This window comes from Apiospora aurea (genome assembly GCF_038362705.1).
Source record: "Apiospora aurea strain CBS 24483 chromosome Unknown utg000005l_segment0_segment0, whole genome shotgun sequence".
Lineage (NCBI taxonomy): Eukaryota > Fungi > Ascomycota > Sordariomycetes > Amphisphaeriales > Apiosporaceae > Apiospora > Apiospora aurea.
Genome location: NW_027117392.1, coordinates 4,477,636 through 4,499,919, shown reverse-complemented (window position 1 = coordinate 4,499,919; position 22,284 = coordinate 4,477,636). Strand labels below are relative to the sequence as shown.

The window sequence follows — 22,284 nt, the reverse complement described above, 5'->3', positions numbered from 1 at the left end:
TGCCAGGTGGTTAACAAAACTGCAATCTGTTCTGAAATATTTTTTTATAATAGATAAGTACTAAAAACTCAACCCCTTCAAATATAAAGCAACATTAGTCACAACTTGAAACAGGTATCCCGGACAGTCGACAAGCCCGTAGTGAGGTAAGGCGCATTTCCACGAGCCAATAGATAATCATCATGCCTACTACTGTGACCCTGACTGCCCCCAAGCAAAATGGGGGCTACATGGACGAGTCAGGATGCTCCGAGTGCGGGTGAAGATCAAGAAAGGGGCGGCTGGGAGTGTGTAAGTAACAGAACTTTCACTAATGAAGGGGGCCCGGTATTGGTGTAGGCAAGCCGACTTTGCCATCGACCCGAAGGAACTGGCGTGATATGACAGTGCTCTCGCGTTATGCGCAATAATAGACCTGGCTTCCTATTCGTGACAGTATGCTGTTATGGTCTTGTTCCGCTGGGCGAAGGTCGGCCACAGATCTTCAGGATCATTTTCACCCTCGATGTGGCGGAACATACGAGCTACCCCTATTCTGCTGCCTCTCAGGACAGGTAGGGGTAGCTCGCATCTTTGGGGGGGGCAACTCATACATTCGAAGGGTACCATATCAACAAACACACATGTTACACATCAATCGTAACAGAGTCTCGTAAGTTTAGGGGACTCTTGCGGAACCTCACATCACATATCCTCACTCGTCACCTCCTGATTGGCCTAGGAATAATTGTAATAGGCTCCCATGAGGTCGGCTATCAGCTCTCATATATTCAAAACCAGGACCCCACGCATCCAGTTTATTTGGAATACCGAAGAGGAGTGAGTGGCTGAGATCTACTAGTACCATGCATCATCGTCTTCACCGTACTTGGGTGCGTGTATGGGCCAATCTGAATAGGCAACATCTCGGTTCTCCAGTTATCGCCTTCCCTGAAGATACACACCATCTTCCAGACGAGGTACGTTTGGGTCTATCTTGATACTCCGGCAACAGGTGTCTGTTGCTATCTCAAAGAAGAACATGGCGGGCCGGCAACCTTTCTAGCATGCGTTGATAATGATTGGCCTCACAACACCGTCACAAGGGGCGTATGCATCCCATCCAGTTGCAGGAGGCACTCCTCTCTCGGTTCCAAGCAGCCGAAATGCCGAGGCCGAGGCGCCCTATCTGAAAGAGCTACATCCTCCGGCAACGTATGTGCGTCGGAGCTGCAGCCCGCAGGACGCAGGCTGCATGAATCAAGAGTGCAGTAATGTTGCGGCTCGTGTTGTCGATCTTTGGCACTGGGAGTATCGCGAAGTCGCTATGTACCCATGCAACTACATGAAACCGGGCAGACTGGTAGCTATGATCATAACAGAGCAGTTCTTTTCTCAGTATCGAGAAACACGACCCTGCCATGATCTTCGGGTTGTGCTGGACTCGAGAGCACATACATCCAGTGCTCTACGGAGTGCCGAGGCTTGTCTAACACGACAGATGCCAGCAAGGGAAGATAATAGACTACGTAGGACTTAGAGGAGCACACGTCCAAGGTCTATGCCAGAGTGGAAGGTCAACGGGATGTTAAATATCCTGGCCGGGGGATGGATGGATCGACGGCACGGAAGGGCGGAATGGGAGTCCGCCCGGACAGGCTAGGAGATCCCTCCCCAATCACAAGCGAGTACGCCCCTCCGAGAAAATAAGATTGGTGAGCAGGTATTAAGACCCTCTAGATGACTACAATTGTGTATCTCGCTCACAGGGCAATGCTATATTGAAGGATCCGCACAAGTTTATCTCGCACACACTGGGTTTCCCTCGAAGTGACGGTTTTTCTAATGGAACTACCACTCCGTTTGATTCGTCGCCTGGCCCGATATTGGACGAACAAGTGCAAGGCGCGAAGAAACCGTTCGTAGACCCCCTCCCCCCGGCTTCTCTCTGTATGCACGTCATTAAACACCACTTGATTCGAGAAGGCCCGTGGCAAGTTACACCCTAACGCCACCTCACATGCCCGGTATCGGGGAGCTCCTGCATTTCCCCGGAGTCGAGGATTTCTTTCGGGATCGGAATCGCTCGAGAAGGTATCGGCGTTACACAATGTGAAGATGCGACAGATGCTTCTACGCATGCTTCAGGCATGCTTACTTGGCAATACCCTCTATCACTATATCAAAACAACAGGGCTTCGTCTGGTACTGTAACAAAGGCTGCAGCGGACCAATCCAGTCTGCTTACTTTACGATAGTTACCAGTCCCTACCAAGTGCACATTGAGCAGTAGGCGGATATATGCAGTCCAAGATCCTCGTAACACACCCACTTACACATATACACGACATATGAACGATGCCAGTTCTGCAGTAGCGCGCTGGAGATAGAGACAAGCAGCTGCCAGCGAGGGTACTTGAAGGCCAGAGAGACCGTTACCATCAGCAGCCAACAGCGACGGCATGCTGTTGCCAAGCCCCGCCTTTTGCCATGGTCCCGTATCACCAGAAACCAATCTCAGCGCCGGAAGCAGCGGGCTCTTTTACCCCATGCGGAAAGTCCGCCGCCCCCTCTCCCCCCTTTTTCTCACGCCGCAGACATATACTTGTCTAAACCCTTGAGGCTGGAACGTTGTTTTTTATTTAAGAGGACGTGCTAAACTAAGTACGGTAACTTGTCTAAACCCTTGAGGCGCGCTGCAGTTGCTTGGATCCCCACCCCTTTGGCGGAGAAATGTCCGCTTCACGAGCGCCCTGCAAGGCTGAGCTAGCTTCCATCTCGTAAGGAGGACAGGTCACCTGGAGGATCCCAGTTCGGTTTTAAGAATCTGATTGCCAAGATCCTTGCGCGCACCCTCGGCAAGTAGTCGCTGCTTCGCGACTGGTATTGCCTACGCGAGTCTCGGAGGATCTCACTTCGGATGGGCGTTAACGAGAGTGACAACAAGATACATGGGTGATGGCGCCACTACAGTTCTTGAGATTCGAGGTCCTCCCCGTGGCGCCACGAGGACTTGTGTCAGTTATGCGAACCCTAGATCCTGGGTTCGCAGGATACGCGCCCCTTTCCCAATAGTTTGGCCACGGAGCAGTGTGCAGATCTAAAAGGAGAAGACGTGGCGCATGGCGGCTGCATAGAAGGGGTTCCACCTTTCTAGAAGGACCCGAGGCAGTCCCTCTTCGCCTCCTCAAGTATACGTAGGTATTCTCGGCACGGTCCGTTGGAAGCACTACTAGCTATTGGGGTTTATGTAGACGTGTCGTATTATCGAGACCTGTCATATCACTTAAACGAGTTCCAGGGGAGTGGGACTCTTGTTTAAGCGACCAATCCCATAAAACTGCGCCCTTTACAGCTGGAGGCGCGTGATGCAGGAAAGGGATCGCATACAGTAGCTCCGCTCTCTGAAAGCTCTAGAATTTCCGATCTACAAAGAAGAGGCAATCACGGTGAAATGCAAAGCTACTATAATGTGGATGTTACCTCCTTCCTTCCTTGCAACTAGTATCGGTGTGTTCGCCGGCCGCCGGATGACCAAAGTCGTGGGGGGGGGGATCATGCTGCTGCTGCTGCTGCTGCTGCTGCTGCTGCTGTTGCTGCTGATGATGATGATGACAAGCCACTATTACGGGCGGCGCTGGCCGTAGACAGGGGTACCAGTGCTCCGGTTGCTCTTGCTCGATCGGTTCTGGCCAATCAAGGACCGAGTTATATTCAGAGCTATACTTATACAATGTTCTGGCGGTCAGACCCTACCCTTATGTAATGTCTTGGCAAATCCGCAGAGTCTGATTGGCCGGGCCTCTGCCCAAACCGACGGAAATAGCATCATCACATAAGCATTCCGGGCTTGCAGGACGTGCAGCAGAGCCAAGCTTCTTCCTGCAGATGTCGGTTTCTGCCAGTCCTGCTGCCAGGGGGCGGGGGTCTTACTTGTAGACTCATTCACTCACACGTAGCCACCCCGGCTCTTGCAATTGGCCTGACCCCCTCTCCCAAAGGGGTCGCTATCAACCAACCCGCCAATGCGGCCACGCCGTTCGTTTGGATATGCATCGGCTCGGGCATTGGAGGATGGTATCATTGGCGACCGGCTTTAATGCGGGCAATGTCCGTGTTTCTTTCTTACTTACTTAAGCTATATGATTTGTATATGTATCGTTGTCGAATGCCCAGGAACATGGAGATGAATATTCTTCTCGAGTCCTCGACCTCTCATGATAATGTCATCATCAGGCCTTGCAGGGCAGATGGAATCTGCGGGGTGGGGACCTTTTTGGTTTTCCCGGGTGTTGGGTACTGATCTTACGACCTACATGCACTACTGGCCCGGAACCAGAGCGGACCTTGCTCCGGTTCAGAAGCATCGCGTAAATCCATTGATTACATGGGTAATAGGTAGAGAGGAAGATGACACGGTCCAGTTATCTTGATGCATATAAGACCCTAAATGTTTATTCGGGTCGCCGGTAACTGCAGCACCCAATGACCCAGTGGCCTGGGGTATCTATCTGACAAGTAGGTGGATGCGTTCCATGGATTTTACATGCTGACCAAGCTGGACCCTGAAGCGATCGTCGGCCATCATCATGTATGCTGGGCGATGGGCGCCGCACTCGGTAACGGCTGAGCTTTGGCTGGATCGGGCAGTCGCTGCATCCTTATTCATCTTGGCAAGCCATGACCAAGCTCTTCTGGACTGGCTGTCTCTCCTTTGTCTCTCTCTTCGCCTCGTACGACAGAGAGAAGAGGCAGAGAGATTTGGGAGGGGGCCCAGTTCTCCGAGGAGGTACACGATCTGGGTCATGCAAGTGAGACCCCAGCAGCGCAGCCTGGAGTCAACTGTCAGAGCCCGAATGCGGTAAGTCCAAGACCAATATGATCTTTTTGCAATTCGCACTATCAGTGACAGCAGCCTGCCGATAGCCTATGGCGAGCTCTCCGGCTGCAATCTCTCAATTCTCACTGCAGAAAATGGCAGAATCAGGAGACTGACAGATCGGCTCATGTATACCCAAGTATCTATCTGTTCTCTTGGTTGACAAATCCCGTGTCCTCCATGCACCCGCAGTTCGACGTCGGTTTTATCATGCGTGGGCAATCCATCTCTGGAACCACAGCTGCCTTCGGGGTTTGGATAGGGCATCCTCATCCTCATCCACCATTCAGTTTCATTCACATGTGGCTTCGAGCGACGGTTCGTGGCTAGCGGCGGGATTCCATGCCGATCACCGGGCACAAGAAGCCCACCGAGCGGCCGTTGAAGCTCTAATAACGTTGCCTGCGGAAAAGCAGAAAATCAATCCAGATAGGGATATGCATGGCATCAAATCGCGCCGTTTTCTAACACGTGATAATAGTACCAATTGGTGCTCCGTACCTACCAAACGGTTGTAACTGGGACCTAGGTAGACGTTAAGCAATACTACCCCTGCCGACTGTATCCCCCCCCGCAAAGAGGCCCTGCCTAGCGGGGGGTTGGGGGTTCTATGTTAGGTAATACTACCTGTAGGGGCCCTGGAGCCCTTGGGTTCTCAGCTCCGTCCGTCCATCTGACAGTGCGTGATACGGTACCTACCTGCACACAGCCAGCGTTGATATAGAACGGGAAAACATTACGGGGTGATTAGTGATATGTCCGAGCTTCAGTTGGGCCTGTCAGCAGCGTGCAGTTTTCGGTGGCCTGGACTTATCTCGGGAACCCTACCTGTGTGTAGAGACGAGTCGTAATGATAAGATTGATGCTCGATGATGGAAGCTGCGCTGATTTTGGCACGTCCCATCAGCCTGGCCGTTTCTATTTTCTTGTTTCTCTTACCATGTAGTTATTACTTAGCAGTCGGGTTGGGGCGTGCCGATGCTTCCTTCCCCCAATGACTAGAAATAGCATCAACCGTCCGAACCAGGCGGTGCTCGAGACATTTTGCGCCCTTGCCCTTGGGTCGTTCGTTCGGTATCGCCGTGTTACTTAGTATAGATTGCGTAGATAGGTAGTGTTGGGATTCACCCTCCATCATCTCACTAACACACTCCCAGGCATCTGGGGGCCGATAACTTCAAAGCGTGCCGTAGTCTGGCCCCGCTAGATGGCCCAACCCTGACAGCAAGCCTCGTTTCATGGCGCCTCCGATAGACAGGATGGGCATAGACATAGCGTAACTGGGATAGCAAAGGGGGGGAGGCATATCGCCGATCGCGTCTGTTCTGTTTCCATCTTTGCCAGGCCGTAAGGGAAATTCACTGGATTTCGCTCACAATACGGTTAGACTTTTGCTTCGTTCTCTCGGGAATAAACATTCTGCTGCTGCTGCTGCTGCTGTCGCTGTTGCTGCTGCTTCTTCTGGTCAATTTAGTAAGTTGTATAGGCCGGCAGTTGTTTGCGAAGTATGTCATTGGGTATACCCAATTGACGTCAGAAATGCCCGCGGAGTTAGCTACGACTACCATTCATCATCTACAACTGCTGGCTGGGGTGGGACTTGGGAATTGGCGCCTTATCCGTCTGGTCTCGGATACAAGAGACGGGGAGCAAGGGGGAGAGATCGCCTTTCTCAGAAGTTCCGATCATACCTGTCGATTCCTCATCTATTGAACAGATGCAGGAGGTTGCAAAAAGCCCATGGGAAGACCATGGGAAGACCATGTGAATGTTGGCGAGGCCCCGAACGAACAAACGAACGAAGCATGCATATTCCCAGGAGGAGGGGTTCGAAGGGCTCCAGCAAATAGACAGAGCCGCTGAAGCTGAAGCTGCTGCCTGGCGGATGGTGGCTGAGGGCTGGTGAAATGGGGCCCGTCCATACCCCGCCCCCGACAAGAATTGAAGTAAAGTTAGGTTGCTGAAGTACATAGTACTTACTTAGCCTACATAGCCTGGCCTACCTTTTAGCCCCGTTGCTTGTTCTTGTCTTTGTCCATCTTCTTGTCCTTGTCTGGGGCAGTCTTCTTCATCTGATGCCAACATCTCGAACTGGAAAGGAAAGCAAAAGCTTCTCGACCACTACGCTTTCCTTAGCAGGGACCCTATTTCGCACCTCGCCAGTCCCCATGGGGCTTAGGCGCTGCAGCAGGAAATGCGCGTAGTAGGCCGCCCACGGATCATGGACGTATTCGACGGCTCTGCCATTCCGATCAGCATTGAATCATCAGCATGCTGCCCGGTACCCAAAGGTACTTCGCGTCCAACTGCAGGCCCTGTCTCCCCTCCCTCCCTCCATCGCCCTTCGACCTGCAGGACAGCAGTAGTCGGACCAGGGGGGTCTCCATGTCATTGGAAGCATCAGTGTAAGTAAGTAGCTAAGTATGTATGCATGTACTGCTGCTGGCTACTACTACTACTGCACATTCGCTAGCAGGCAAGTATATATGTATGTAAGTCGCCTACCGAAGGGCGTGCGTGAGAACCATGGCATGGCATGGCATGGCATGGTATTGTTGCATCGCTTGACCTCGACCGCGACCTCGAACCAGCAAAAGAAGAAATGACATAAAGCCAACCTTGATTTGGCTTTTCGGGTCGATTGGCAAACGCGTTTCGATTCGAGAGAGATATATCCTGTCAAAAGCCACCCGGATTCCCTGTCCCAGCATCACACAGCACACCCTTGCCACTCCAGCTTCTTTCATAATCATCCTTCACAAGTCACCAAGTGATAAGCATCCGTCATCTCAACTTGCCAGCCTTCTCCATCTCTCTTTCTGGCCTCAACTCGCCTTCAGCCCCGGGGCCCCCAAAGAAACAACTGCAGTTTCTTCCTTACCCTCCTCATATCAACCAACCAACCTACATCCTTCCCTTTTACTCTCATACTCGCCATGGAAGAGATTGATCACCTTCTTGACCTGCCCTCCCCATCGAACTCATTACTCTTCACGTATCACGACCACGAAGCATATATGGACTCGTCAACGACAGCCTCGACAAGTCCAAGTGATACGCCGGTATGGGCAACAAGCACCAGCTCTGTACACTCTTTACCTAACCAGAGGCAGTACGACCACTCTTACAGCGGGACATATGCCGGCTTTGAGGACCACACCGACGACTCTGGTGACATCATCAAGGGGGACGTCGCTGATGTAGCAATCGCAAAGCCCGCGGCCAAACGGAAAAGAGAGAACCGATATAAGAACGCGCCCCCGTCGGTGCTTTCGGTAAGAGACGATAACCCCATAGATCCCTTCCTTGAATGAGTGACTAACACACAAATTTGCCGGGACTATAGCGCCGGAGGGCACAGAACCGCGCCTCGCAAAGAGCATACCGGGAGAGGAAAGACCAGCGCATCAAGGACCTGGAGGTCCTGCTCAACGAGGCTCAACAGAAAAACGACGTGCTCAGCCAGGCATACACGGCGCTGCAGTCTGAGTACACCAAGCTGAAGACGGAGCAGGCCACTGTGGTCCAGTACCACCACCATCACCAAGCCGCCGCCGCTGCCGCCGCCATGAGCTTCGACCCCACCGCCATGGGAGGCAGCATGTCGACACCCGCCGACGACATGAACCTGTTTCTATATCACGACGCCACGGCCTATCCCATGTAAATTTTTATCGATGGTTCGGCGCAGCACAATGTGGAAAGGGAACGAAAACCACATACCCCTGGCAGTAGCAGCGCGGCTGAAGGCGTAGTGGGGCCGACAAGTGCACAAAAAAGTGGTGGCGATGACCACTCACCAGGAAGGGGGCCAAATTAGACTTACCACGGCGGCGTCGACTCAGTTGCTATTTCTGTCACGGCGGCGTTCTTGGGCGTTACATCGAGGCGTTTTTTCTCCTTCCTATTTGTCTCTTTGCAATTTCCAAGTCGGCTTCTTTACCGCTTTCGTTTTGCTGGGGCGGCATTGATAGCACAGCGTTGATTGAGAGCAAAAGGCTACAACACTCAGGGTAACGACTTGACGACGTTCAAATCATGTTCTTGCCTTGCGTTTGGGCTATCGCTAGCACATGCATGTACCTACCATCCAATGATGCAGAAGCAGCAGCAGATATTGCAGCATTTTCAGCTACGGTTTATAATTGCACTACAGCTCCAGCATCAATAAATGTCTGTCAACAAAAATAAGAGGAAATCTACAAAAGCGTGACTGCTGCACCTTGGTAGTCCAGAGACTGGTCTTCGACTGCTACAATGCAACGCTTCCACTCTATAGAACGCGGTTGAAAATGGACCACAAATTGTCTCAGCCCGTCTCGGCGTCTAATCTGGAGGTGCACACGCACTCGCCCAAGACCAAGGAGGGAGAGGCGCTGAACGCTGAACGCTATGCTCTAGCTGCGGCACCGCGCTAAGGCTTTGCGCGCGCCGTTGGCAGCAGTACGTACACGTACTGTAGCATTTGTCCTGAAAAAGGCTGTAGGAAGTAGCTCGACCAGGTCCCCAGCACCTTAAAACCTAGAACGGGTTAGTAGGCGGCGGGCGCGGCGTGGTGTACGCAAGTACTGGTCTGTGGTTTGCGCGCGCGTGCAAAGGACAACACCCTCATCCTCCTGGTGGAACTCAGCCTCTACCCGAACCGAATCTCTACCTATCTAGTCCCTCCATGGGGGTTGGAAGAACCCGGCGAGGCGAACGACGATAGCTAGATAGGCGTCGTCGTGCTGCGTCATGAACGAGTACTACCTCGTAGTTCCCAGATTAACCTTAGATTTAGAGCTAACGCCCGTTGTCTTGTCCCTTCCCTCCCTCTTTACTGTGCGTGGGTGTGTGTGTGTGTGTCAGTGGGCTTACTAGCGATTTCCATGGCATGGACTCTGGGGTATTTGTCGGTAGGACGCTGGAATCCTCGCTCTCGCCGGATACCCATAAGAGGCAAGCCCTGTCCCCAAAGAAAGGACCGCTACGTGGGGGCTAGATCAGGCCAGAACAAGAACAAGAAACAAGAAAACAAGTGTGCCTCTCATCCGAGCAGAGGCATAAGGAGAAGGGGGTAGCTTCCGGGTCCGTCATCCGTTTGGGTATTCCCGTCCTCCGCCACTGTTCCTCTCCCTGTGCGGGTTTTCTGTTTCGGACTCAGTCAAGGCCTCGCTGCCAGGCGGATTGGGGACTGGATGGGAAACCGCTGCTGCAAGTGCGGAAGGCCAAGCCCTACGGTGAAAGCCAAATGCCAGATTGGGGAGGGCGAGATCAGAAAAACAAGGATCTCGACGAACGCCAAACGCATGGGAAACTAAGAAACTCCCCGAGATCTAGATGGATCTTTTCTTAGCTGGTCCCTTCTCCCCCGCATCGTATGGGCACACACAGAGAGAATACCCCGGAGTACCTCACGCTGTCTTTTTTAGAGTTTTGGATAAAGGGGGGAGCAAAGCAAAAAGAGGAGACGGGCGTTTCGTAGTCCCCGAACGAACGGCTGCCCCGTGCCTGTCCTGATGTTCTCCTTATTACCCTCCCCTTGGCCGCTAGCCGAAGATGCTTCCAAAGTGCTTGAGCCTGCGCCCCCCCCACACACACATAGGAACTGTACATTGTAAGTATGCAATGCAGGCGCACGTGGAGGAGATGAGGGATCGAGACGAAGGTCGAGTGATATAGATGTAGAGACGCGCGGCTATGGAAAGCTGTCGTCTACTGGAGTACGGACGCGACGATTGTTTGGCCGAATAGCCAGAAGAACCTCAAGTCGGCCGAGAGTCTTTTCGAACGCCTCCCTGGCTTTTGGATTCATCTCTCTTGGTCCTACTCGGATGGAAGAGCGAGCAAGGGGGAAGGAGCAGAAATTGACGGGATTTCATCCGTATCCTGGAGCCTGGTCAACGAGACGCCAAGATTTTCCAAGAATTACTGACAGGAGCTTGTCGTTCTCAGATGATACGATGGATATTGCGAAAACTCCATAAGGACAGGGAAAACCGAGCTCTCGCTGGCTGTTTCGGCTCCGATTGGCGCGTCTCATGCAAGGCCGAGGAGAAGGGGAATGGCTGCCTCAACGGAAGAACCCGGCATAAACAGCATATCAGATGAAGCGCAGATCTGCATGTCTCCCCTATCGAGAAGAGGAAAAAACCATATCGGTTTTGCGTGTCCCGAAGGCGTGAAACCAAAAAGTTGGCCACTCGACTGCGACAAGGAAAAGGGGGGGGGAACCGTGACAATGAACGCACAATTCTCGTCTCCCGGTTGCCAGCTGCATGAATGAGGCGTGTCTCGAACTGTCCCATCTCTCCCTCCCCAGCAGCGGCTGGTAGCAGTATGTAAACAAGTATGATTATTCGTTAACCCACCCTGGATAACCGGCAAACTGCACACGACCCGTTCGCTGCTGAATCTTCCCACCCATGCATTGCATGTGAGGCGCAGGCGGCAGGCCGTACAGCAAACTCAATGAACAAGGCGAGACTTGGCTTTTTACGTCACTTGCTTGGCTACGCAACTATGTTGCTTAGTATATTGCTTGGCCATGCCTCTCAAGGTACGACACTGAGTCGCACGTTTGCAGGAGGTTACGTAGTCCTCATGGTCAGCTGTGCATTACGTAGGTAAGTAGAGAACATCGTGAAGATAATGCAAGTAGGTCACTGACTGGTAACCGTCGTCGCCAGCTTCGTTGCATTTCCGCGGAGTATCGTGTTGTTGAGCATCGAATACGCAATCACAACAAAAAACAACAAAGAAGAAAATCAAAAGCAGCCATTTTCCGCCTGACGTCAAGTCGTGCAACACAGGGTTTCATCGTGGGGATCCCGACGGCAGTGCGGGAGGAAACTGACTGACTGATGAGGCACCAAACGGGACGAGATGCGGTCGAGGTGCGGACCAGATACGGACGGACGGATAACGTATATATCTGCAGCACGGGAGGTCACGATACAAACGGTCTATGCCGTTCGCCGGGGTGCTGCTTCTGGGCACCATTGTTGGTTAGCTGCATCGGAACGTCTCGTACCCAGCCGCTAGGAACCACCGAGTCCGCTGGTTGGTGTGGTGCTTCCCAGAAACAAGGATAAAGAATGAGCGGTAAAAGCCCCGATGCTCGTTCGGTGGCCTCAACCGAACCGGCACACGGTTCCCATTAGCTTTTTGCTTTCAGCAGCAGCCCGCACTGACGACGGACCAGCAGTCGGGATAGAATAAGCGAAGTGCCTTGGCCGTCCGAACTGTCCCCAAACAGATGGATGAGCCATATTCCGCCGGCAAGCCCGGCGCTACTGTTGCGATCGGACGAAGCGGTCTAACCGGGGGAAGAGAGGGACCAAAGGTGCGTGAAACGACATCGCATGGCGGCACGGCGGAGTCTGGACATGGCCAGAGCAGTCAAACCAAATAGGTACGTATCATCTCCCTGGATAGTTGGATAGGTTGTATCTTCGAGATGGGCAGGGTATGTAGTTCCTGACAGGGACTGCGTTTGAAGAGATGGGAATAGTTGGCACTGGTTGCTCGCCGTATTCGCCATGGCCACCAAGCACCATCAAGTGACTTGAGTCTATCTTGCGTGTTGCGCAGTCGAAATAGCAGCTTTGTCTATGCGAATTCGTCGAGGTCGAATAACCCCTGAGCCAATTATAGATATAATGTCGGTCCAGACTACGAGGATGGCGGCATTGCAGGAGTGACTTGGTTATCAATGGCATCAGCTAGGTTAGCCTGTCTCTTTGTTCGTTGCTACTGGGTCGTATTCGCAGCTGAATAAAACATATGTACGTCGTCGTCCTTTCATCATGTAGTTGATTGCTCCTGGCCAACCAGCTTATAGGCGAATGTTTCTTCGGATACAGAACGAGTCGGTGGAAGCCAAACACAAAATTCCCCATGGTCTTTCTTGGTGGGATCGATATATAGAAGGGCGTCGTAAGCCCTGCAGTTGTGGTGTATACGCGTTTCGGGTTCAATGCCCAATCGTGAAGTGATTCTTTGAAAGTCCAGGGCTGCTTGCGCTTCACCCTAAGGAGGGAACCCTTCAGATATGAAGCCATTGCTGTTAGAACCCTAACTGAGGGTTCCATTTTGCGAATCCGATTGTGATGTTCCCTTACTCAGCCCTCAATTTCCGATATCTTGGCAGTCACTCTTCGACCAATAACAAAAAGCTTGAAGTCCGAACGTCAAAGTGCCTCAGTCATCGTGCTTGCGATAAATTGCAGTTTGCTATTCTGACCAACTGCCGCTTGCAGTTGGTCTTATTCAGAATGAATTGATAGATGAATTGGCCGGGGCTCGAGGTTCCAGCAGCTTGTTGGCAGTGGACATCGAAGCACGCCAGTTGTTGTCTTCACTCACTGCAACTTCTGATAGCATCTGGAGGTCGCTACGAGTAGGTATTTGGGATTGAGAAAATTATGCGCAATGACTGGCGCAATTGCTTCTCGGTGTTGCGGTTTAGTAATATTCCGCACCGACGCTATAACACGAGACGTTGTGCATAGCTCACATAAATAAAAGGCTGAGTCGTGACCTTTTAACATATTGTACATTGAGATATAGACTGAGACGATCCCGGGATGATGTTCAGCGTGGGCCGTTTCTTTAAGCATCGCTCTTGGTCTGCATCGAGGCAGCGGCGAGTCCATCCTGAGCTTGGCTGATACCTTCCGGGAACGCAATTCGCTTGCTCAGTCCAAGCGATTCCTTGAATCTCTTCTTGGCCTCTTCCATGTCGCCTGTCATGGCGGCAATCTCTCCGAGGTTACAGAGAGCCACGGCACAAGCTTCGTCGCATTCAGGCGTCCTGTCTTCGCCTGTTACCTTGGTGCTTGTAGCGTGCGCTTGCAGGGCCCATTGCCTGGCATTTTTGAGTAGCATGGACCTGGTAGGACGTGACTGTGCTGCTGCGGTTGTTGCTGGCGTCGGTTGCAGTCCAGTAGGAACGTCAGTTGGTTGCTGAGCCAGGGATATGGCCAGGTTGTTCACTGGCATCTTGTTAGCGTTCATGCTAATTAGACAGTTGATGAAATTGTTGGGGTTTGCCTTACTCAGAACCGCAGTATGGCAACTCTTGGGCGGTGATAGGGTGAGTGCCTGTAGATACAGTGGCGCGGCAAGATAATGTTGTGACTTGGACTCGTAGTGGTTTGCCAACGCTACTATGCAATTAGTTCCATCGTCAAGATAATGGGCCGTCGCAGGTATTGCTGCTTACCTTCGAGTGCACCTCCAATCTGCTCCGGCGGCATCCACTCTCCTTCGCCTTCGTGCACACCCTGGGCCTGCCGCCTTTGTAACTCCTTCAGGACGGTCTCTACAGCCCACACAAGGCGTTCGCCTGCTTGTTCGCCCTTGAGGACATGCTCATCGGCATATAACTCCCCGAGCTTCACGCTGATACCAACGCACTTCCCAAGTACGCGAGTTCGTTTACCCCATAGGTTCTCGGGAGGCACATCTGCATCCGGGGCTCCAGCTTCCGTTGGCGCTCTTACCGGCACAGGGACTCCGATCAGGTTTCCAGATTTATCGACTTGGCCCTTTTTCACGGCCTCTTCCATTTTGTCAACCCATCTTCTGCAATCTCGCAAGAGAGCTTCAAGCACCTCGGTGGAGTTTTGGAAGGACCCAATCTTTTCCAGCCACGCCGCCAGCTGGATCTTCAGACCCAGAACCTCGTCCGAGAAGGGATCCAGAGCATGTTGTTCGCATTGTTCCAAGGCGATCTTGTAATACTTGAGGGCGAGTTTTGGATCGGGCGCGTAATTGCTATAATAAAGGGCGCGGCGCAGAGTCTTGGCGATTGCGGGAGGGAAGCGAGTGAATTGTTCCGACTGGAAGTAGCTGAAGTAGGTATAGATGACATAGACCACGACGGCACCTATGCCAGCCAAGCTGTCGGGTTCACAATAGTCAGCGCCGTGCTCCTGGCATTTGGGATATTATATGGGAGAACATACAGCACCACAGCTATTACAAGTTCTTCGGGGCTTTGTCGGAACAGGCGACGGAGGCTTTGGCCGCGGAAAGCACCCAACAGTGGACGGAAACTGAAGCTTTGGCGCAAAGCGCGAAACAGCGTCCCGAGTGACGGAGGCTCAGGCTTCGTCTGGAATTTGCTCTCCTTGTCGCTCCCTGACGACTGATAGCGCTTCTGTTGTAGTCTAGTGAATGCGGCATGGTCCGTACTTGCCAGCCTCGATGCGACCGGCCGCGGGGTGCAGCCTAGAGAAATGCGATGCGTCCATAACGGACGAGCGCACTGCGATCTTTGGAGGCCTTGGGCCCCTCGCGCGGAGAGGAGTCTGGCGGCAGACATTGCCAATTGGACCGGGTAGCCTCAGCGCGATCTCGACTGGTGCAGCCGCATGTGTTGCTTCAAGTTAGGGGAGCTGGGCGCGAAAGATGATCACATCTGTTCAACGACTCAATGGCGATGCCAATTCAAAAAAATCAAAAAAAAAAAAGAAAGAAAGAAAGCTCTATCGGAGGGACGATTGGGTAGCTCCAGCAGGTGCTGCTGGCCCGTGCAAGACCCAATCACCTTCTGACGTAGGCTGCAGGTACCTGAGCCTGACGGGCTCCAGCATCCTGGTGTTGTACCCCTCGTCTCGATATCATTAAGACAGAAATGGGCAAACAATTATCAAGTAAAACTAAGAAATCGCCAGTATAAATTCGTATCCTACCTGGTCTATGGAGGAGGCCATGCAGCGCCATGATTATACGTGTAGTGCCCAGTACAGGCGGTGAATGCGGGAGCTGCAAGGCAGCTTGTCCGAACCTTACAAACAAACAAGAAGCAATGGAATGGCTTGAAGGGACCAGACGCCTCGGCCCCCACGAAATAGCTTAAATTCTCCCCGTCATCCACTTGCACCTATCCATCCGTCCAGTTGCCCGCCTGGCATCTGAACCGTCAAGAATCTGGAATCTTCGCCTCCAACAAGGATTCAGAAGAACATACCAAGTCCATAAACAAAGACCCCAGAAACATCTCCGCAGCACCGCACACATCTCTGGCTCCCTAAATACCAGAGATCCGCCTTATCGACTGCAACACGGTTAGTGCATTGCCTGTAGCCCCCGTCAGACTCTCCGATTAAACCGGGCTTCATTGACGTAACTAGCCTCGGTCTACTCCAATCATCAACATCACCGGCTCTTCTTCAACAAATATTACCACCAGCCGTCCATCAAAATGTCTGGAAAGTTCGAACCCAAGGTGCCTGTCAACTTGAACCCTCCCAAGGATGACCCCATCTCCGTCCAGGATCTAGCCAAGGCCGATGGTATGCCATTCCAAGTCCTTGCGAACTTCAGTCCCAGGAGCTTGCCAAATCAGGCCGGTATAATATGCTGACTTTTAACCGCAGGCACGGAGGGCCAAAAGTGCTACGTTGCGATCAAGGTAAGCTGAGAGCCACGAGCACGCCCTGGGGGAATATCGCGACAGAGTCATGGTTGATGCACACCTGAGCTCCCCTAGCAGCTGCAACATGGTTACGCACAATATATCAAGGATCGTTGGACTAACATGCGGCATACAGGGCAAGGTGTACGACGTGACAGGTAACAAGGCCTACCAACCAGGAGGTGCTTACAATGGTGAGTGCTCATAGTAATCTTTTGAGGGTTTTCAAGGGGCGTTCCAGCGTCCGCTTCAGCCCTGCGCACCTTGCTTTCCCATTATTGCGTGATCAAGTTGACTAAATGGAGCATAGTGTTCGCCGGCAAGGACGCTTCCAGAGCCCTGGGCAAAACCTCGACCAAGCCGGAAGACGTCCAGGCTGAGTGGCAAGACCTCCCTGATAAGGAGAAGGGAACTCTGAACGACTGGGTCACGTTCTTCTCTAAGAGATATAATGTCGTCGGTGTCGTTGAGGGGGCTACGAACATGGAGTAGACCGGAGGGCGAGCTTCGTTGAGTTTCCAGAGCGAGGTTCCAGCATTGGCAGACGTATCATGTCTAGGAACCAGATCCCACCCGAGTGAAAGGACATACAAGTACATTATCCGTAGGCGCTCATTGGAATGGAAACCTGAATCGACCATAAATTCATTCAGCGGATCCAAATACCAGTCATGTGATGCAATCTTTTACAGTGTATCTTTTTTGGGGTAGTCGGAAAACCTCTAGTGGTCCTCTAAACATACCTAGGTACGTAACATCAAGTGCCTGTTACAAGTTAAACTGGAATTCAGCAACTGTAATGATAGATTCTCCATGGCCATCACTTGGTGCTGCTGATCGTAAGTGTACATGTAGTGTACGTCAATAAGCTGATTTCCTGGCACGGTAAAGTGTTCGCCCGGGACAGGCTGTGTTAGTTCTGTGGTTGAATTCTAGCCTTCCAAGCTAGTTTTGGTGCTACGGTAGGCTAAAGCGCTTTGAAGCGTAAGATTATATAGGTGAGACTATATGGCGGACGTTTTGGTTCCTCAAAATGTGGCAGGCCTCAGAATGTGCTGCGTAGTGATTGGAGCCTCGCAACTTCAGGAAATATAAATTTACTTGATCTTTGACATGTCCAGGAATTGTACCCCGGGTAAGTCACTGACGCAGGGGTATACGCAATTTTTTCACTTTCCTGTAATACGGTTGTTTTTTGTTGTTTTTTCCTGTTGCGGAATCAAACAGTTCAATATAGTCCTGATCATGCCTTTTTGGCATATCAATCGATTCTGTGGCATGTACCTGACGTGGAACATGAAAGACGAACGTGGATGTACTTGGGATGGGCTGAATGCGGGTAGTTGTGCCTACACGCGTTGATCAACGGCAGACAAAATGAATTCTTGATACAGACTTGTGGTTATATATAGTTTTGCTGGTGAACGACAAAACAAGCCACTGATGGAGTCTCCCTTTTTATTCCCCCTCTAAACCAGGTAACAATTCAAGCAGAACACTGGAGTCTCTGAGCCTCTGGTAGCTCGATATGTCCTTCTGAAGGTAACGTCCCTCCGCAGAGTCGCCGGGGCGAGCAAGGTGCGCTTCCCATTGCGAGCACTCGCCCTATCCCTAAAGCTATCGAGATCCAAACCGTGGCTGTACCTGGTGTAAAGGCGTTTCTGAGGATTGTCTTGCATTGAAATCGAGTTCAGATGTATACAATGTGGTCGCTGTCCCGTCCGGATCTTCGAGGCCATGCCGATCTTCATGGGCACGAATTACAAGCTACCGCAACAGGGTGCTGGGCTTGTGCGTGTCGACAGAGCCATACTTCAGGCCTCGACCATAGAAGCAGATGGGCGCGGGTTTAACCTGCTGTACGACGGGGTGGCTGCTACACGCAACATCACCATCCGCAACCCCTCTTCGGCCGCCGTCACTTACAAGCTGAGCAATCTGCCCGCCAACGGCATGGCCTAGTGGCGAGAAGGATCAACCCGGCCGAACGCGACAGGCCTTCAAGACACGAGGTTCGTCCACTTGACGCCGCTTCCCTTTTCCGCGAAAGTCAACTTCATGGACGGCGACGAAGTCACCGTCCAAGCATGTGGCTCGTAAACCGTGTCCTTCGAGGTGATACCACCCAAGGACCAGTCACCCCTTGACATACCGGTATACTCGGGACATCTACAGGCCATCTCGTCTCAAACTGAGGAAAAGCTGTCGATCTCCTACGTAGGACCCGCCTACAACTACATCGCATCGCCCGCGCCCGGCACCAAGCCCCTCACGGCCGAATATCGCAAGGACGCCTGGAACGCGGCCCGCGACATCCTGGGGTGCCGCAAGCCTACGTCGTCTCCGACAAGTCCAACATGGGCGGCTATCGCGTGTTCAGCCTCAACGGGACGGACTACCCGGTAGCCTACTTTTTGACGACGCAGGTGTGCCAGTGGTGACGCATGGATTTGGTCCCGGCCTCCACCAACTTCCCGCCGACCTAATACGGCTACGATCCGGCGGTGCGCTTTGAAAACCTGACGGAGCCCGACATGCCCGTCAATGTAGTGTTCGGCGGCGTGCCGGTCCTGGGATATCTCTACCAGAGCAACCCGGTCTTGCCGAATTTCTTGATCAACTCCCCCTGGGTGCAGCCGGCAGACTATGCAACCAACACGCTGGCTCCCCCTTCGAGGGGCTCTTATCGTCTTCTGCCGCGATGGCTCAAGTTTGGCCGAGATGTCGATAAGGTAGCCGACTGGGAGAGTTGGTTGAGTGGAGTGGTAGATATCCCCGAGGTCCCACCCGGATACACGTCGTGAGCTTGGGCACAAGACAACGTTGAACGGCAGATCAAGATGATTGAACCTGTATACCCAGCCAAATTGTTCTCCCAAGTCGCCAGATTACTACTGATGTAGTTGATTTCGAGATACCCAATCGCAATCAAGGGGTCCTATTTTGAAATAAGACAAGACGTAGAATCTCTCCAATTATAGGAAACAAACACTCAAGTGCTTGCTAAGAAGGCACCATGCATGAAGAAGAGACAAACATAAGCACATGCGTATGCAGTGTCGCAAGCAAATGCCGGGCAACCTGTCACCAGGACTAAGTGATAGGCTTGCATGTAGGGCGGGGCATCTGGGGGATCGCCGCCTATCAAACCCGGGCGGCCATCACGTCACAGTACGCCCTTTCAGATGTACATATGTTTGCGCCCTTGCTTAGTTAGCCAAGGTCCTCAATATATAAATGTCGATACCAATAACTTCACCCAACCATCATGCTGCTTACCTTCTTGTCGATTCTTCGGGACCGCCGACTAAAAGATCTGTAACCAGTGCACCTATCTCACATCGACAAGCAATCATGGCCGACACAACAGTCGAACTCACAGCGCAATGCTTCTGCAAGCAGCACACTTTCAAAACCAACATTGCGCGGTCCGCGCTGCCAATCAAGGCCGTGACCTGCCACTGCAACTCGTGCCGACACATGACGGGCGCCATGTACAGCAGCGACGCGCCCTGGCCGGCCGTTGACGGCGGAGAAGCGATCATGAACTCCACGCTCCAGCGGTACGCCTTCTCGGAGCGCCTCACGGTGCGGTTTTGCGGGACGTGCTCGAGCCCCATGTTCTGTGAGTGGCCAAACAAGCCCCGGGACAAGATCAGCGTCTTCACGGGCGTCCTGGCCAACCACGCCGATCCCGATGATGTCAAGGACCTGGTGCAGATCACCGACGCCATCTTCGTGGGCGACACGCTGGACGGCGGCGCGGCGCCCTGGCTGAGGAAGCCGAACGGCGCGGACGGGCCGAAGGCGCGCCTGTGGATGGGCCAGCTGAACGAGAGCGAGGAACTGCCCCATGATTGGCTGCCGCCGCGTTCGCTGCCAGATGCGTCCAAGAAGTCGGATCTGGACCAAGTCGCCATTCGCTGCCGATGCAAGGGCGTGGACCTGGTGATGCGGCGATGGAGCCCAGAGCTCGAGGCCGGAGGAGAAACTGAGGCGGCAGCATGGATCATTGACCCTGACACGCACAAAGGATTGGGAAGCTTTGATGCGTGCGACTCTTGCCGGATAGCATCCGGCGCAGACGTGTTCAACTGGACATTTGTACTGCTCCGGCAGGTGGGTTTTGCTGGGACGGACGAGACGACGCCGACAACAGGCGGTGGTTTCCCGGTCTCTTCCACCGAGCTCACGGCGGCCCTCTCTGCGAAAGAGCGAGACCCGAGACTGGGCACACTCGCTTGCTACAACAGCTCGCCGGGTATCTGTCGTTACTCCTGTAGCCGGTGCTCGGCATGCGTGTTTTACAGCAGCGACGCAAAGCCGCAATTTGCGGATGTGGCTTTGGGGGGTACTGGAAGCCCCCGATGGGGCCAGGGCGGAGGACTTTGTATCGTGGAACTTTGGAGGCGACATGGTGTGGAGAAATGACATTGTTGGGACCTGGAGAGAGGGCTTGATCAAGTCGATGGAATCAGAGGCTGAAGCATGGAGGATCGAGCGAGGGTATCCCAAGAATTTCTACCGGGTCAGGAAGGAGAAAGCACAGTCCACTGGTTCATAGGCGCGAGCGAATTGCGACATGAGGAACAGTCCACGAGGTACATGATGATGTTACCCGACGAAACTACGAATCAGCAAGACAACATAAACAGTATTTTCTTATGAGCATTACCTGAACAGTTACTATGAAAACGAGATTGTGTCGATGCAGGCATTCCATAACCGTACAATATGCACGTTAGATTAAGTATCAACCATGGGCGCTGGAGCGGGCTATTATCCACCAGCAGATCTCACTGCAGGTGAGCAATTCGATGGATTGACTGGTTGATTACCCCTCCCCCGCAATTCCGCTCAGGGGGGTCCCCAAGCTCTTGGTAAAGTCTTGGCCCTGTGGCATCGACGACACGGCTTACGAGTTAGAGCCCACTTCCTAATTATAACCTCACCTCTTCATCTCATTTGTTCCTCCTGCCCCAATAGAAAAACCACCCTCCCTTAATCATTCTCTCTCTCCGCCAGCGGATTCTCGGCCTGGGATATTGCATCGCCATCCCGACAACACCATACACACAAATTGCTTGGCTTTGTGATCTACCTACCTACTTACTCACCTAATTGCTTCCAACCACCAAATTCGTCCGATGCAACGGGGGTGTGAAGTGATCGTAGTCCCAACATCCTGCCCGGAACCCGCAAAGGCCTACTACCTCCGTCATTGTTCTGCTCATCCTCCCCATCCTCCTCACCAAGACCTGCCACTAGTGGACTTCTTCGCCTACCTCATCGTCCTCGCCCTCTACATCTACGCTCTGCGTTGCCTTGCCAAATACGCCAGCCGCCACGCCACAGTCGCGTATCGCCATTTGCAGGAAGTCATGGGTAACATCTGCGGCAAGTCGTCCTCGGACCCGGACGCCTTCTCGACGCCGGGCCGGATCGTCGGCACCACCCCGGCGCAACCGCAGCGCGCGTCGCTGCCGCCGCGGGTCGTAGGCGGGCCGCCGCGGAAGCTGGGTGGCGGGAATGAATCGGAAGCAGCAGCGCCCTCCTCGTCGGCTGCTGTCGAGGCGAGAAAACGGGCTGCCGAGGCTGCCGAGGTAGGTTGCTTTTCCCCTTATTCTTCATTTTGTATCATTGTTTCCCGTTGCATCCGTTCAATATCGCTACGGGTTTTTGTTGGTACTGACTCGAGGGGGTGACAAAGGCGAGAGCAAAGGCGGCTTCTGCCAAAAATTCAGGCAAGCTCGGCCAGCAGCTGGCGGCCCAGAAGAAACAGTCGAGGCAGGAGACGCTCAACGAGATAAGTCAGGAGGAGCGCCGAGCGCGAGATGCCGAGCAGGCAGCGCAGGCTCGGGCTCACAACTAGCCACGCGAGACATGTCTTATGGATTAATGCAGACACCGGTGGTATCTAAGTTGCTTACGAACGACTTCCACAACCATTTATCTACGTCTCTTGGACAGTTATCTTTTTTCTTCACAAATAGAGCAATTTTGCCTTGGCGAGGGGACGTGA

The 22,284-nt window shown here is 52.9% G+C and overlaps 8 protein-coding genes across 8 annotated transcripts; 6 read left to right on the top strand and 2 right to left on the bottom strand.

The window, feature by feature from the left end:
* Window positions 1–7,794: 7,794 nt before the first annotated feature.
* On the top strand, window positions 7,795–8,525 carry PG986_007956 (uncharacterized protein; the record flags this gene model as incomplete). The annotated part of the gene is made up of 3 exons (XM_066844178.1): window positions 7,795–7,920; window positions 7,966–8,133; window positions 8,205–8,525. 3 exons carry the CDS (start codon window positions 7,795–7,797, stop codon window positions 8,523–8,525), a joined length of 615 nt encoding a protein of 204 aa, XP_066700290.1.
* Window positions 8,526–13,450: 4,925 nt separating this feature from the next.
* Window positions 13,451–15,167, bottom strand: PG986_007955 (uncharacterized protein; the record flags this gene model as incomplete). Its single annotated transcript, XM_066844177.1, has 3 exons — window positions 13,451–14,004; window positions 14,064–14,743; window positions 14,809–15,167. The coding sequence occupies 3 exons, from the start codon at window positions 15,165–15,167 to the stop codon at window positions 13,451–13,453; spliced, it is 1,593 nt and encodes a 530-aa protein (XP_066700289.1).
* An 882-nt stretch (window positions 15,168–16,049) lies between these two features.
* PG986_007954 (uncharacterized protein) lies at window positions 16,050–16,754 on the top strand (the record flags this gene model as incomplete). The annotated part of the gene is made up of 4 exons (XM_066844176.1): window positions 16,050–16,140; window positions 16,225–16,259; window positions 16,399–16,456; window positions 16,573–16,754. 4 exons carry the CDS (start codon window positions 16,050–16,052, stop codon window positions 16,752–16,754), a joined length of 366 nt encoding a protein of 121 aa, XP_066700288.1.
* Window positions 16,755–18,011: 1,257 nt separating this feature from the next.
* Window positions 18,012–18,224, top strand: PG986_007953 (uncharacterized protein; the record flags this gene model as incomplete). The annotated part of the gene is made up of 1 exon (XM_066844175.1): window positions 18,012–18,224. The coding sequence occupies one exon, from the start codon at window positions 18,012–18,014 to the stop codon at window positions 18,222–18,224; it is 213 nt and encodes a 70-aa protein (XP_066700287.1).
* Window positions 18,225–18,262: 38 nt separating this feature from the next.
* On the bottom strand, window positions 18,263–18,577 carry PG986_007952 (uncharacterized protein; the record flags this gene model as incomplete). Its single annotated transcript, XM_066844174.1, has 2 exons — window positions 18,263–18,431; window positions 18,501–18,577. The coding sequence occupies 2 exons, from the start codon at window positions 18,575–18,577 to the stop codon at window positions 18,263–18,265; spliced, it is 246 nt and encodes an 81-aa protein (XP_066700286.1).
* A 219-nt stretch (window positions 18,578–18,796) lies between these two features.
* On the top strand, window positions 18,797–19,066 carry PG986_007951 (peptidase; the record flags this gene model as incomplete). The annotated part of the gene is made up of 1 exon (XM_066844173.1): window positions 18,797–19,066. One exon carries the CDS (start codon window positions 18,797–18,799, stop codon window positions 19,064–19,066), a length of 270 nt encoding a protein of 89 aa, XP_066700285.1.
* A 550-nt stretch (window positions 19,067–19,616) lies between these two features.
* On the top strand, window positions 19,617–20,826 carry PG986_007950 (uncharacterized protein; the record flags this gene model as incomplete). Its single annotated transcript, XM_066844172.1, has 2 exons — window positions 19,617–20,523; window positions 20,573–20,826. The coding sequence occupies 2 exons, from the start codon at window positions 19,617–19,619 to the stop codon at window positions 20,824–20,826; spliced, it is 1,161 nt and encodes a 386-aa protein (XP_066700284.1).
* An 817-nt stretch (window positions 20,827–21,643) lies between these two features.
* Window positions 21,644–22,134, top strand: PG986_007949 (uncharacterized protein; the record flags this gene model as incomplete). Its single annotated transcript, XM_066844171.1, has 2 exons — window positions 21,644–21,865; window positions 21,973–22,134. The coding sequence occupies 2 exons, from the start codon at window positions 21,644–21,646 to the stop codon at window positions 22,132–22,134; spliced, it is 384 nt and encodes a 127-aa protein (XP_066700283.1).
* Window positions 22,135–22,284: the final 150 nt, after the last annotated feature.